Source organism: Bison bison, unplaced genomic scaffold (assembly GCF_000754665.1).
Source record: "Bison bison bison isolate TAMUID 2011002044 unplaced genomic scaffold, Bison_UMD1.0 scf7180017864043, whole genome shotgun sequence".
Classification (NCBI taxonomy): domain Eukaryota; kingdom Metazoa; phylum Chordata; class Mammalia; order Artiodactyla; family Bovidae; genus Bison; species Bison bison.
Window position 1 is genome coordinate 8,241,311 of NW_011494615.1, and position 11,472 is coordinate 8,252,782.

General features: G+C 47.7%; 1 protein-coding gene across 4 annotated transcripts in view; it reads right to left on the minus strand.

Annotated features, from left to right (window-relative positions):
* The window catches only part of CMTM7 (CKLF-like MARVEL transmembrane domain containing 7), a 56,469-nt gene that overhangs the window by 7,343 nt on the left and 37,654 nt on the right, over positions 1 to 11,472 (minus strand). For 2 of the 4 annotated variants that reach the window (XM_010835552.1, XM_010835551.1), the window contains exons 2-4: positions 9,440 to 9,613; positions 5,573 to 5,671; positions 1,910 to 1,991 (exon numbers count right to left, since the gene is read on the minus strand). In XM_010835552.1, the coding sequence (XP_010833854.1) occupies positions 1,910 to 1,991; positions 5,573 to 5,671; positions 9,440 to 9,613 (355 nt within the window). Of the gene's footprint in view, positions 309 to 1,909; positions 1,992 to 5,572; positions 5,672 to 9,052; positions 9,614 to 11,472 lie in introns of those variants that run through there. The other 2 variants (XM_010835553.1, XM_010835550.1) reach the window with 2 other exon arrangements.

Below are 11,472 nucleotides of genomic sequence, written 5' to 3' on the forward strand. Positions count from 1 at the left end.
GGCGGGCATCAGTCCCTGAGGCAGTTCTAAAGCTGGAGGAAGAGATCAGATTTTCCTGGCGGTTGCTTTTCTTTCCCAGACAGGGAGAAATATTCTCTGATGAAGTGTGTAAGGCTGGAGAGAGAGGCTGGACCCGCTTGGAAGCCGGAAAAAGAGTCCTTCCCGCGCCTACCAGCCGGGGGATCCGGTGCGAGGCCGAGACCCCGGTTTCTTCTGGGGTCGCCAGCTCATGACCCTCCATCCGCGGGGTCACACGTCCTGCAGAGCCTCCTACAGGGCTGGGGGTCCCTGGGGGCGTCAGGCGGCGTCTGGGGGAAGGGAAGGGCAGGGTTGAGGGGGCCGGGTCCTCAGGGCTGCCCCAGGGCTGCGCATGCGCTGCGTTCCTCTGCCCACACCAATACTTTATGCTATTTTAGTCCGTTTGTAAAAACCAAATAAAAGATTCCCCTCCCCGCTCCTCCCCACCCCAGGCTTCTTTCTCAGAGGTACTTTAGCTCCTTCAGCTATTTCTTTCGGGTCTTCCTCCATAAATTTAACATATTTATATCAACGTTGATTGATGTATCACTTTTAGACATTACCTATTAACTTTCTCACATTCTTTTTTCGTCATTCATTCTTTCTTTAAACAGCCTCACAGGGATATAATTAATCTACCACACAGTTCACTCATTTAAAGTGTGCAATTCCGTGGTTTTCACTATATTCACAGAATTGTATAACCATCCAATCTTAGGCCAGTCTCATCGTGTCCAAAAGCAGCCCCAAACACATACGCAGTCACTCCTGTATCCCCTGCCCCCAGCCCTAAGCCGGTACTCCACTCTCTGTCTGTGGATTTGTCTATTCTGGACATTTTCCCTAAAGGGAATCCTACTCCCGTGGTCCTTGGTGACTGGCTCGGTCCACCCAGCCTTCTGTTAGCTTTTTGCCAGTCAGACTATTAGAAGGAGACTGCAGCTCTACTGTGGCAAGCACTCTCTAAGGTGCTTTGATATTTTTAATGTATGTTTTAAAAACAAAGAAAAGAATAATCAGCAAAGAGTGCTGATTCAAAGAAAGAAGTAAAGTATAACTGGTTCAACTTCCAGCAATCCTATTTCTAGGAATTTATTCTAAAGGTGAAAAAACATTAGGTTATGTGTCTGGGGGTATATTTACAAGGATGTTCATTTGTTCATTACAGCACTGTTGAGTAGGAAAGAATTTTTAATTAAAAAAAAAAAAAAAAATATATATATAATGTACCCAAATAGGAAACGAGTTCAGTAAACTACAATGCTGACATGCAAAGGAGCCAGTGCAACACCACCGAGCCATGACGGATGCCAGAGCAGGACACTTAATAATGTGGAGAAAGTGACCGATAAGGGTCTGGGTAGGAGCAGAGGAGCAGTTTGCAAAATCATACACGAAGTCTGATCCTTTAATAAATGCACATCTCTTGGGACTTTCCGGGCGGTCCAGAGGTTAGGACTCTGCACCCCCGCTGAAGGGGGCTTGGCTTTGATCCCAGGTCAGGGAACTAAGATCATGTAAGCTGCATGGCATGGCCCAAAAAACAAAGGCACATCTCTCTCTTTGTGTATTCAGAGCAAGGAAATGCTGAAGGGACAGACACCCAGCAGGTGCTATTTCTCGGTAGTGTGATAATGGTTTTTATTAAAAAAATTTTTTTTTCTTATTTCTATTTTCTAAATATACTACCTTTTATTTTTGTCATTAGGAAACTCATTTAAAGAAAACGCTTTGCCATCAAGAGAATGAGAATGTTGGGGTGACCCTGGGCACCATGGAGACAGGATGGTGCTCTGTAAGTGGTCCCCTACTGCCAAGCTCCAGAGCTCATGTCCTCCCATTCCTGAGCACAGGGACCTTCTTGGTCATCTGTATTCAGACCAGAACTCACCTGTGGACTGGGTCACGCACGAGATCTTGTAGGACAGCCACACACTCGCCAGGCAGAGGAAGGTGGCCAGGAAGCCGAAGACCTGCACAAGAGAGAGGGGCCAGGAGGTGCCCAGGGCAAGGGCCAGTCACGCGGGCAGCCCCTCCAGTGGCTCGTCCCTGTGCCTGCTTCCTGTACTGGCTGTGGCCGCGAGGGAGCCCAGGCACTCATCTGACCCGGCCACCTGTCCTCACGCAGCCAGAGGGGTGATGCCCTGGCCCCGGTCAGGCCGACAACTGGGTTGCAGCCAGGCCTCTGGGCACCACCCCTCACCTCTTCTCCAGACAACTACGTGCCCCCGCTCTTTATCCTGGACTAATAAGACAGGAAAAGGAGGAACAGTACATTTTATTTGGGGTTCTTAACATTCAGTGTTCAAATGGATCTTGGTATGGTAGCATCATATGCACTTCATCCACAAAGGCTTTCTGTTCTGTCTGGCTTCCCAGCTGTCCTGGAGCCAGAAGTTGAGTAACATTAGGCTGAAGTAAGTTCAAGCAGCGTGCCTGTCCTTCCTGTGTTCTGCTGTGAGCACCCAGCCCTGTGCAGCCTTCTCATTTGTGGTAGGCAAAGGACCTCCCGGGCTTCCCTGGTGGGGAAGTTCTTTAGCTTCTTCACTATCCCAGATGGTAAAGAATCTGCTTGCCATGCAGGAGACCCAGGTTCAATCCCGGGGTCAGAAGATCCCCTGGAGAAAGAAATGGCTACCCACTCCCGTATTCCTGCTTGGAGAATTTCACAGACAGAGGAGCCTGGAGGGCTACAGTCCATGGGGTCACAAAGAGTCGGACATGACTATGCTTTGCTATGCTATGCTAAGTCACTTCAGTCGTGTCCGACTCTGTGCGACCCCATAGACGGTAGCCTACCAGGCTCCCCCGTCCCTGGGATTCTCCAGGCAAGAACATTGGAGTGGGTTGCCATTTCCTTCTCCAATACATGAAAGTGAGAAGTGAAAGTGAAGTTGCTCAGTCGTGTCCGACTCTTAGCGACCCCATGGACTGCAGCCCACCAGGCTCCTCTGTCCATGGGATTTTCCAGGCAAGAGTACTGGAGTGGGGTGCCATTGCCTTCTCTGCGGACATGACCAAGTGACTAACAATTTCACTAACACTTTAAAGGACCTCACGGAGGAATATTAAATGATGGAGTGAGAAGCAGACACAGACTCAGGTGTCTCTGCCTGGAACTTGGAAGCCTGTAGCCTTTTGCGACTTGTCACAGAGGTCCCCAACTTTTTTGGCACCAGGGCTGGGCTTCAGAGAAGACAATTTTTCCACGAACCAGGGAAGAGGGATGGTTTCAGGATGATTCAAGTACATTACATTTATTTCTATTATTACTACATTAGCTCCACCTCAGGTCATCAGCCATTAGATCTCAGAGGTTGGGGACCTCTGGTTAACAGCAACTGCAGCAGCAGTGCTAATGCTGATGGAGCATTACTTCATCCCAGGCAGTGTCCTAAGCCCTTCAGATGCATGGCTTCCTTTAGCCTCACAGCTCTGCCAGATGGGAGCGCAGCTGTTACCTTCCCCCCCATGTTTTTGCAGTTCAAGAAAGCAGGAACCGGAGGTCAACTCTTTAAGCCAGGGCAGTGGAGTCAGCCAGGCCAGACCAGAGGTCTGAGCCCAGGGTTCCTCTCTGCTCACCTTGCCCAGGTGTCCACAGGCCCCCCAAAGTGCATGGCCAGGGGCTCCCAGAGGTCCAGCAGGAATGGCCGAGAGCAGCCAACCCAAGCGCAGGACTATCCTGCCTGCCTGCTGGTTCCCACACGTGGCTGCCCTCCCAGCCCCCGTCAGCCTCCTCTTCCCCCTTGTCCATCTCCCTGGTTCCTTTTGTACCAATTGTCTGCACCACATAATCAGCCTATTACAGCCTGTCCCAGCCTCTCATTGTCTGTTCTGCACAATTAGCACATTATACACTGTCCTGCTCCCCAACTGTTCACGCTGCATAATTGAACAGTTTATTACAGGGCTACATAATGTGCTTCTGGACGACAGGGCCTTGTGTGTTAATTGTTTCACAGCCCTGGCCTCCTAAGCAAGAGCATCACTTTCTCATATAGCAGGGACTTTATCTTTTCATTTCTTCTGGCTTCTCCAGGTCCATGCTGGTTCCCACAGGACAGGTGGAGGACAAGTGGGGGCTGTTGGGAGTCCAGGGCTAATACTGTCATGTGCCACCTGAATCAGAAAACCCAGTGGGACTCTGCCCGTGTGGTCTTGAAACACGGTGGGCACGAATCTCCTCTGTGCTTCATCTGCCAGCGGGCAGGTGGGAAACATGCCTCTTCTTGGAAACTAACCTCCACGGTGGGGAAGGGGAATGGGAGGGGCTTAAGGGGCACAAATTTAGGGGACGAGGGTTCGATCCCTGGGTCAGGAAGATCCGCTGGAGCAGGAAATGGCAATCTACTCCTGTATTCTTGCCTTGAGAAACCCATGGACAGAGGAGCCTGTAGGCTACAGTCCATGGGGTCACAAAGAGTCGGCCACGACTGAACGACTAAGCTCAAGGGGCGTGAGTGCTCAGAGGTCTGGCTGCCCCTCTGCAGGGACCTTCTGCCCCCTGCAGACTCCACCCCTTGGTGGATCCCAGGCACTCACTGGCTCTCAGTCCGAAGTCAAGAGATTTTGAGTTCCATGTGGAAGTGAGTGACTATCACACAGACAGCTTCTCCTCAAACTCATTTGAAAAGTGAGGCAAATCGGTTGTAGCCCACAGGCTTCCAAACTATAAACAATAAGCTAAATCAGAAATCAGATGACAGGAACCTATAGATCTTTTAAAAAATATGGCTTCCCATATGTGGCTTCTAAGACACATGTGGGTTCCCTGGTGGCTCAGACAGTAAAGAATGTGCCTACAATGTGGGAGACCTGGGTTCAGTCCCTGGGTTGGGAAGATACCCTGGAGAAGGGAATGGCTACCCACTCCAGTATTCTTGCCTGGAGAATTCATTCCATGGACAGAGGAGCCTGGCAGGCTACAGTCATGGGGTTGCAAAGAGTCAGACATGACTGAGTGACTCACACTCACATAGACACATCTGTGCGTCTCTGGGTGATAAATACACATAGCTCCCACCGTGCTCTATTTTTGTCCACTTCATGCTACTTCTATTCACGTTAGCCAGTGGGCAGTCTTCACCTCTGAAAGGTACAGGAGTGTTATTTCCTGGCCTGAATACTGAGAATAGTCAGGAATAGCAAAACTGAGACTCCTGGTGGATAGCTGATCCCAGGACTGTTCCCTGGGCCCCAAAGGTGCCTCAGAACCCTTCCCTGCACAGGGCTGAAACAGCCCCGAGCGAATGACCAGGGCAAGCATGAGAATTAAAACCTACTTATCCCCTGATTTAAGGAGTGGCTGTAAGAGAAAGAGGTCTGGGCCGCTGGGGCCATTTGAGTTTGCACAGCCCTGCCCATCACCACCTGAAACCCTCCGCCATGGGCCCAAGTTTCAGGCTCTCTGGGGACTGCTGCTGGTGGATCAAGGTGGAGACTGATCCTGAGAAAGAAAGGCCCCAGAGAACAATCCCTTTGCTGCCCTGTGAGGAAGAAAGTGGGCATTCAGAATAGGAATTCCTCCCTGCCGCCTCCTGGGAAACGTCCTCACCGCTCCAGCCACCAGTCCGTTCTGGCTGTAACTCTTGGAAGCTGCCACGATGGAGGCGATGAGGAGGAGCAGGGTACCGATTAAATAGTGCAGGAGTTCCTGGGGGCAGAAACAAAGCAGACCAGTGGGTAGGGAGCTCCACTCCCGGTTCTCAGAAGAGAAGGATGGGGGGAGAGGGAGACACTTCTTCTCCCGGTAACACCCCAGCAGGAGCAGTGGAGCTCACAGGCAACAAGAAAGGACAGCTGGCCAGGATGAGGCCAAGCAGGAGAGAAAAGACGCTAGGCAAGCAGGAAGAGAGGCAGCAAAGATAAAGATGCTTCTCAGGTGAGCAGACAGGTCCCCTAAGGATGGCTGCACTCCTGAGGTCAGGCTGTCCATGGTTACCTGGACCTCTGGCTAAAGCTCCTAACAAGCAAATGAGCTGCTTGCAACTTCCAGGCTGGAGCGTTTCAGTGCAGTTCCAGCTCTGAGAAGCAAAGCCCCTTAGAGAGATGTGTGCCTTCGCTTCTGCTGCAGAGAAAGGTCTGGGCTCGCAACGTGCTGGCTTTGATGGCTGCCTGGAGGGCCTCCCCATTCTGTGGACAACAGTCCTCCCAGTTCTACCCGCATTTTTTCTTCCCTCTTCTTGGCTGTTGAAAACATGCCCGCAGGCCAGACTGCCGAGGGTCAGCAGGAAGGGCTGACCCTCGTCTTTGCTTCCCTTGGGTCCACAGGGCCATCTCTTTATGCCCCATTCACTCTCCAAGATTAAATGCGGGCTTTGCAGGTCCTGGAGGAGGTGGGGTCTCTGTCTTTTGACAACAAGAGGATGCTTCTCCTCATGCCACCCCTTCCCTACCAACACCAGATCAGAAGGATGAACTGGGGCTTAGGGCCACCGACAGTGGACTGTGCTCTACAGAGACATTTGTAGCTGTTAGGGCATATATTAAAAGTGAAGAGAGGTTTCCAACGAATAAGCTAAACCTTCACCTTAGGACACTGGGAAAGAAAAGCAAGCTAAAACCCACAAGAAGAAGAAAGAAGGAAACAGAGATTACTGCAGAAATGAATGATACAGAGAAAAGAACAACAGAGAAAGGCCATGAAATCGAGAGTTGGTTCCTTGAAACGATCAACAACATAAAGAAAACTTTAGCTAGACTGACCAAGGGGAAAAAAACAAGAGAGGAAAAACATTCAAATGGCCAGAATCAGAAATGAAAGAGGAGACATCACTACTGATGAAATAAAAAGGATTTTAAAAGAATACTGTGATAGGCTGTACACCAATAAGTTAGATAAGTTAGATGAAATGGAGATATTCCTAGAAAGACATGCTACTGAAAATGACTCAATCTGAATAAGATCTAAAATAGTAGAACCTGAATGAATAATAAAAACACTACCCAGAGGAAAAGCCCAGACCAGATGGCTTCCATGCAGAATTACAAACATTTGGAGAGGAATCAATACCAACTCTTCCCAGACTTTTCTAAAAAACATAAGAGAAGGAAACACTTTTGATAACAAAACCAAAGACATCACAAGAAAACTACAGACCAATAATATTTCTTATGAATATCAATGCAAAAATGCTCAACAAAAGACTAGCAAACAAAATCCAGCTACATGTAAACTGAATTATACATCACAGCCAATCAGAATTTCCCCCAGGAATGCAAAGATAGTTCCACATATGAAAATCAGTGCAATAACAGAATCCTAGAGCGATTAATCACCCTACATGATTGTCTTAATAGACAAATGAATTAAAGGTAACTTCTTCTATTTGAGGGAGAAGGCAATGGCACCCCACTCCAGTACTCTTGCCTGGAAAATCAATATCATCTCTGGTGGCTCAAACAGTAAAGAATTTGCCTGCAATGCAGGAGACCTGGGTTTGATCCCTGGATGAGGAAGATCCCCTGGAGGAGGGGAATGGCTACCCACTCCAGTATTCTTGCCTGGGGAACTCCATGAACAGAGGAGCCTGGCAGGTTACAAACCATGGGGTTGCAAAGAGTTGGACATGACTGAGTGACTAACACTTATCTATAAAAACCCCAGCTAATGTTACATTTAATGATAAAACCTAATACTCTCCTCCTAAGATTGGGAACAAGATGATATCTGCTCTTGCCACTTCAACATTCAATTTCTTGCAATAAGTCAAGAAAATGAAGTAAAAAGCATCCAGACTGCAAACAAATGTAAAACTATCTCTTTACAGACAGTATGCTCCCATAGATAGAAAACGCTAAGGAGTCCACTAACCGTCTATTAGATCTAATAAATGATTTCAACACGATTGAGGATACAAGATCAATAAACAGAAATCAATTGTATTTCTATCCACTTGCAATGAACAATCTGAAAATGAAATTAATAATTACATTTGAAATAGTATCACAAAGGGTAGGACACTTAGCAACACACTGAAGAAAAATAGTATAAAACTCGTACTCTGAAAGTTACTTGACATTGTTGAAAGAAGTTTTAGAAGATCTAAATAAATGGAAAAACCTTCCATGCTCATGGATCACAAGACTTTATATTATTATTAAAATGGCAAGACTCTCCAAATTTATCTACAGATTCAATGTCATTCTTATTAGAATCTCAGCTAACTTCTTTGTGGAAACCGAAAAGCTGATTATAAAGTTCTTGTGGAACTACAACAATTCAAAATAATCCTGAAAAAGAACGAGTGGGAAGACTGCTGGAATACAACATGGTACATCCACTTTGGAAAATAGCCGGGCAGTTCCTCAAACAATTAAACAGTTACCATGTGACCCAGCAATCCCACTCTTAGGTATATTCCCAAGCGAAATAAAAACACGTCCATACACAAAACTTGTATACAAATGTGCACAGCAGCAGGATTCACAATTGCCAAAAGGTGGAAACAACCCAAATATCCATCAATGATAAATGGATAAACAAAATGTGACTGAGTGGTTAGGACTCCGTGCTTGCACTGCAGGGGGCATGGGTTCGATCCCTGGTCAGGGAACTAAGATCCCGTATGCCACATGGTGCACCCCCAGCAAACAAACAAATCAACAAAAAACCAAAATATGGTATATCCTTTCCATGGATTATTTGTTAGCTATAAAAAGCAATGAAGTACTGATATATGCTATAAATAGATAAACCGATACACACTCTACTAAGTGAAAGAAGCTAGTTACAGAAGACCACATATATGAGTCTACTTACATGAAATCTCCAGAACAGGAAAAGTTATAGAGACAGAAAGTCAATTAGCAGTAGCTCAGGACTGGAGGAGATTCGGGGTAGGAAGTAACAGCTAAAGGGTACAGGGTTTCTTTTTGAGGTGATGAAAATATTCTAAAAATGAGGTGACGGTTGCACAAGTCTAAAAACATACGGAAATCCACTGAACTGTACACTTCAATCGGTAATTGTATGACATGTCACCAAGGTGTAAATAAAGCCGTTTAAAAAATAATATAATGGGAAGAAGAAACCTTAGCAACTTCTGATATCTTTCTTCAGACTCTGCCTGTCCACTTCAGCTGACAGATCCTATACGTACGACAGTGTAAATACCCAGCACCTCTATCAGCTTTATCCGTCCACGTTCGGCCTCCAGATCACCCCCCCACCCGCCACACAGCCCATTTTCTGTCATTTGAGAAAAGAAGCATCGAGATGAGAAGCACAGCCTTCTTGCAGCTTGAAGGTGAGTTTTAGAGGCCAGTAGGACCGGAGGCAGAGAGGGCCACCCAGCAGTGGGAAATTCAGGGCTGAAGCAGCCAAGGAGGCGGGGCGGGTAGGCTGGAAGGGCGTCGGGCCCCAGCGCCCAGCCGGCGTCCTGACCCGTGCGGGCGGAGCGCAACCGGGCCACTCCCTTACCGACAGGGGCCAGCTGATACAGGTGAGCACGCGGGGCAGGCGGAAGAGGTGCGCCAGGTAGAAGGCGAGGATCATGATCAAGTTGCAAATGGTGACCACCTCAAAGTAGCTGTAGGCGCTGTAGCTCGTCCACAGAGAGCTCCTCACGCAGATGAAGGCGATCAGCAGCGTGGCCTGGGGTGGGAACACGGAGACATCAGAGGAACACCCACCCGAGATGGGCACCCAGGGCACGAACGACCAAACAACAGGGACTTCCCTGGAGGTCAATGGTTAAGACTCTGCACTTCCACTGCAGGGGGCTCGGGTTCGATCCCTGGTCAGGGAACTAACATCCCACATGCCCAAAAAAACAAAATAAGATAAAATGAACACAGGGATAAGACAGATTTATAAAACGAAACAAGAGGAACACAACCAACCACAGGGAACTGAGGAGCTGCCACAATTGAGGTTACTTCCTCACAAATTGGCAAGGAACAGCAGTTTCCCCACAGGACAAGGCTTTGATGCACAAGCCCCTGGGAACACTGAGGATGGGAGGGAGTGGCATGTCTGCTCTAAGGAGTCGATGCAGCAGCAGGGTGCAACCTTAGAGAGAAGGCAGGAATTCTGGAGAGAGCCAGGCAGGACCACTCCCCTTATCTGCTCAACCTCCAAAGTTGGTCAGACAGTGGCCCCCAGGTTTACATGTGAGGCTGACCTAGGAAGTTGCCAATACTTGACTATTTTTGACCCACCAAGATGTCCCTTCATACAAATAACCTACCAGCTGGCAGACAGTAAGTTACTGTTGACAGGAAATCAAATAACAATCCAGCAAAGAAGACAGATAAGAGAATTTTATTTGAGTCAAGCTGAGGATGATAGCCTGGCAAACAGATTCTCAGAAACTCTGCGAACTCCTCCACTGAGCAGAAGTCAGAGGTGCGGTTTCATACATTTTTGAGACAAAGAAATTATGTATCATATTGACAGGTCAGCATTGAGTACACAATTCGCTGAAGTGTTTTTGTTTTTTTCAATTATGCATGTATAGATAAGCCTTTGGTCAGTGTGGGCCCTTGTTTGAGATGGAAAAGAAATATATTAATCATAGAGTTATAAAGAATCTGAAGAAAGAGGCCTTCTTCTCAAAGATTGAGTCCATCTCTCTGCTTTGAGGAGGTCTGGTTAATGAATAACATAGATTCACACTGCACTCTGGGAAAGGCCCACAAAGGCGGCATGTCCTTAGTTGCTGCTGCTGCTAGTGCTGCGTGGTTTCAGTCGTGTCCGACTCTGTGCCACCCCATAGATGGCAGCCCACCAGGCTTCCCGTCCCTGGGATTCTCCAGGCAAGAACACTGGAGTCGGTTGCCATTTCCTTCTCCAATGCATGGAAGTGAAAAGTGAAAGTGAAGTCGCTCAGTCGTGTCCGACTCTAGCAACTCCATGGACTGCGGCTCACCAGGCTCCTCCATCCACGGGATTTTCTAGGCAAAAGTACCGGAGTGGGGTGCCATTGCCTTCTCCGTGTCCTTAGTTACTGCTGGCTTTTTTTCCTTCTGTCTCAGTTTGACTGTTCTGCCATGGAAGATTTACCCCATCGTTATCGTGTACTGACTGGTTGATCTCTCCACCATGACCAAGTAATCTAAGCCTATGCCCCAACCAGTAATGCTGAAGAAGCTGAAGTCGAACGGTTCTATGAAGACTTACAAGACCTTTTAGAACTAACACCCCAAAAAGATGTCCTTTTCATTATAGGGGACTGGAATGCAAAAGTAGGAAGTCAAGAAACACCTGGAGTAACAGGCAAATTTGGCCTTGGGATACGGAATGAAGCAGGGCAAAGACTGATAGAGTTTTGACAAGAAAATGCACAAACACCTTCTTCCAACAACACAAGAGAAGACTCTATACATGGACATCATCAGATGGTCAACACCGAAATCAGATTGATTATATTCTTTGCAGCCAAAGATGGAGAAGCTCTATACAGTCAGCAAAAACAAGACCAGGAGCTGACTGTGGCTTAGATCATGAGCTCC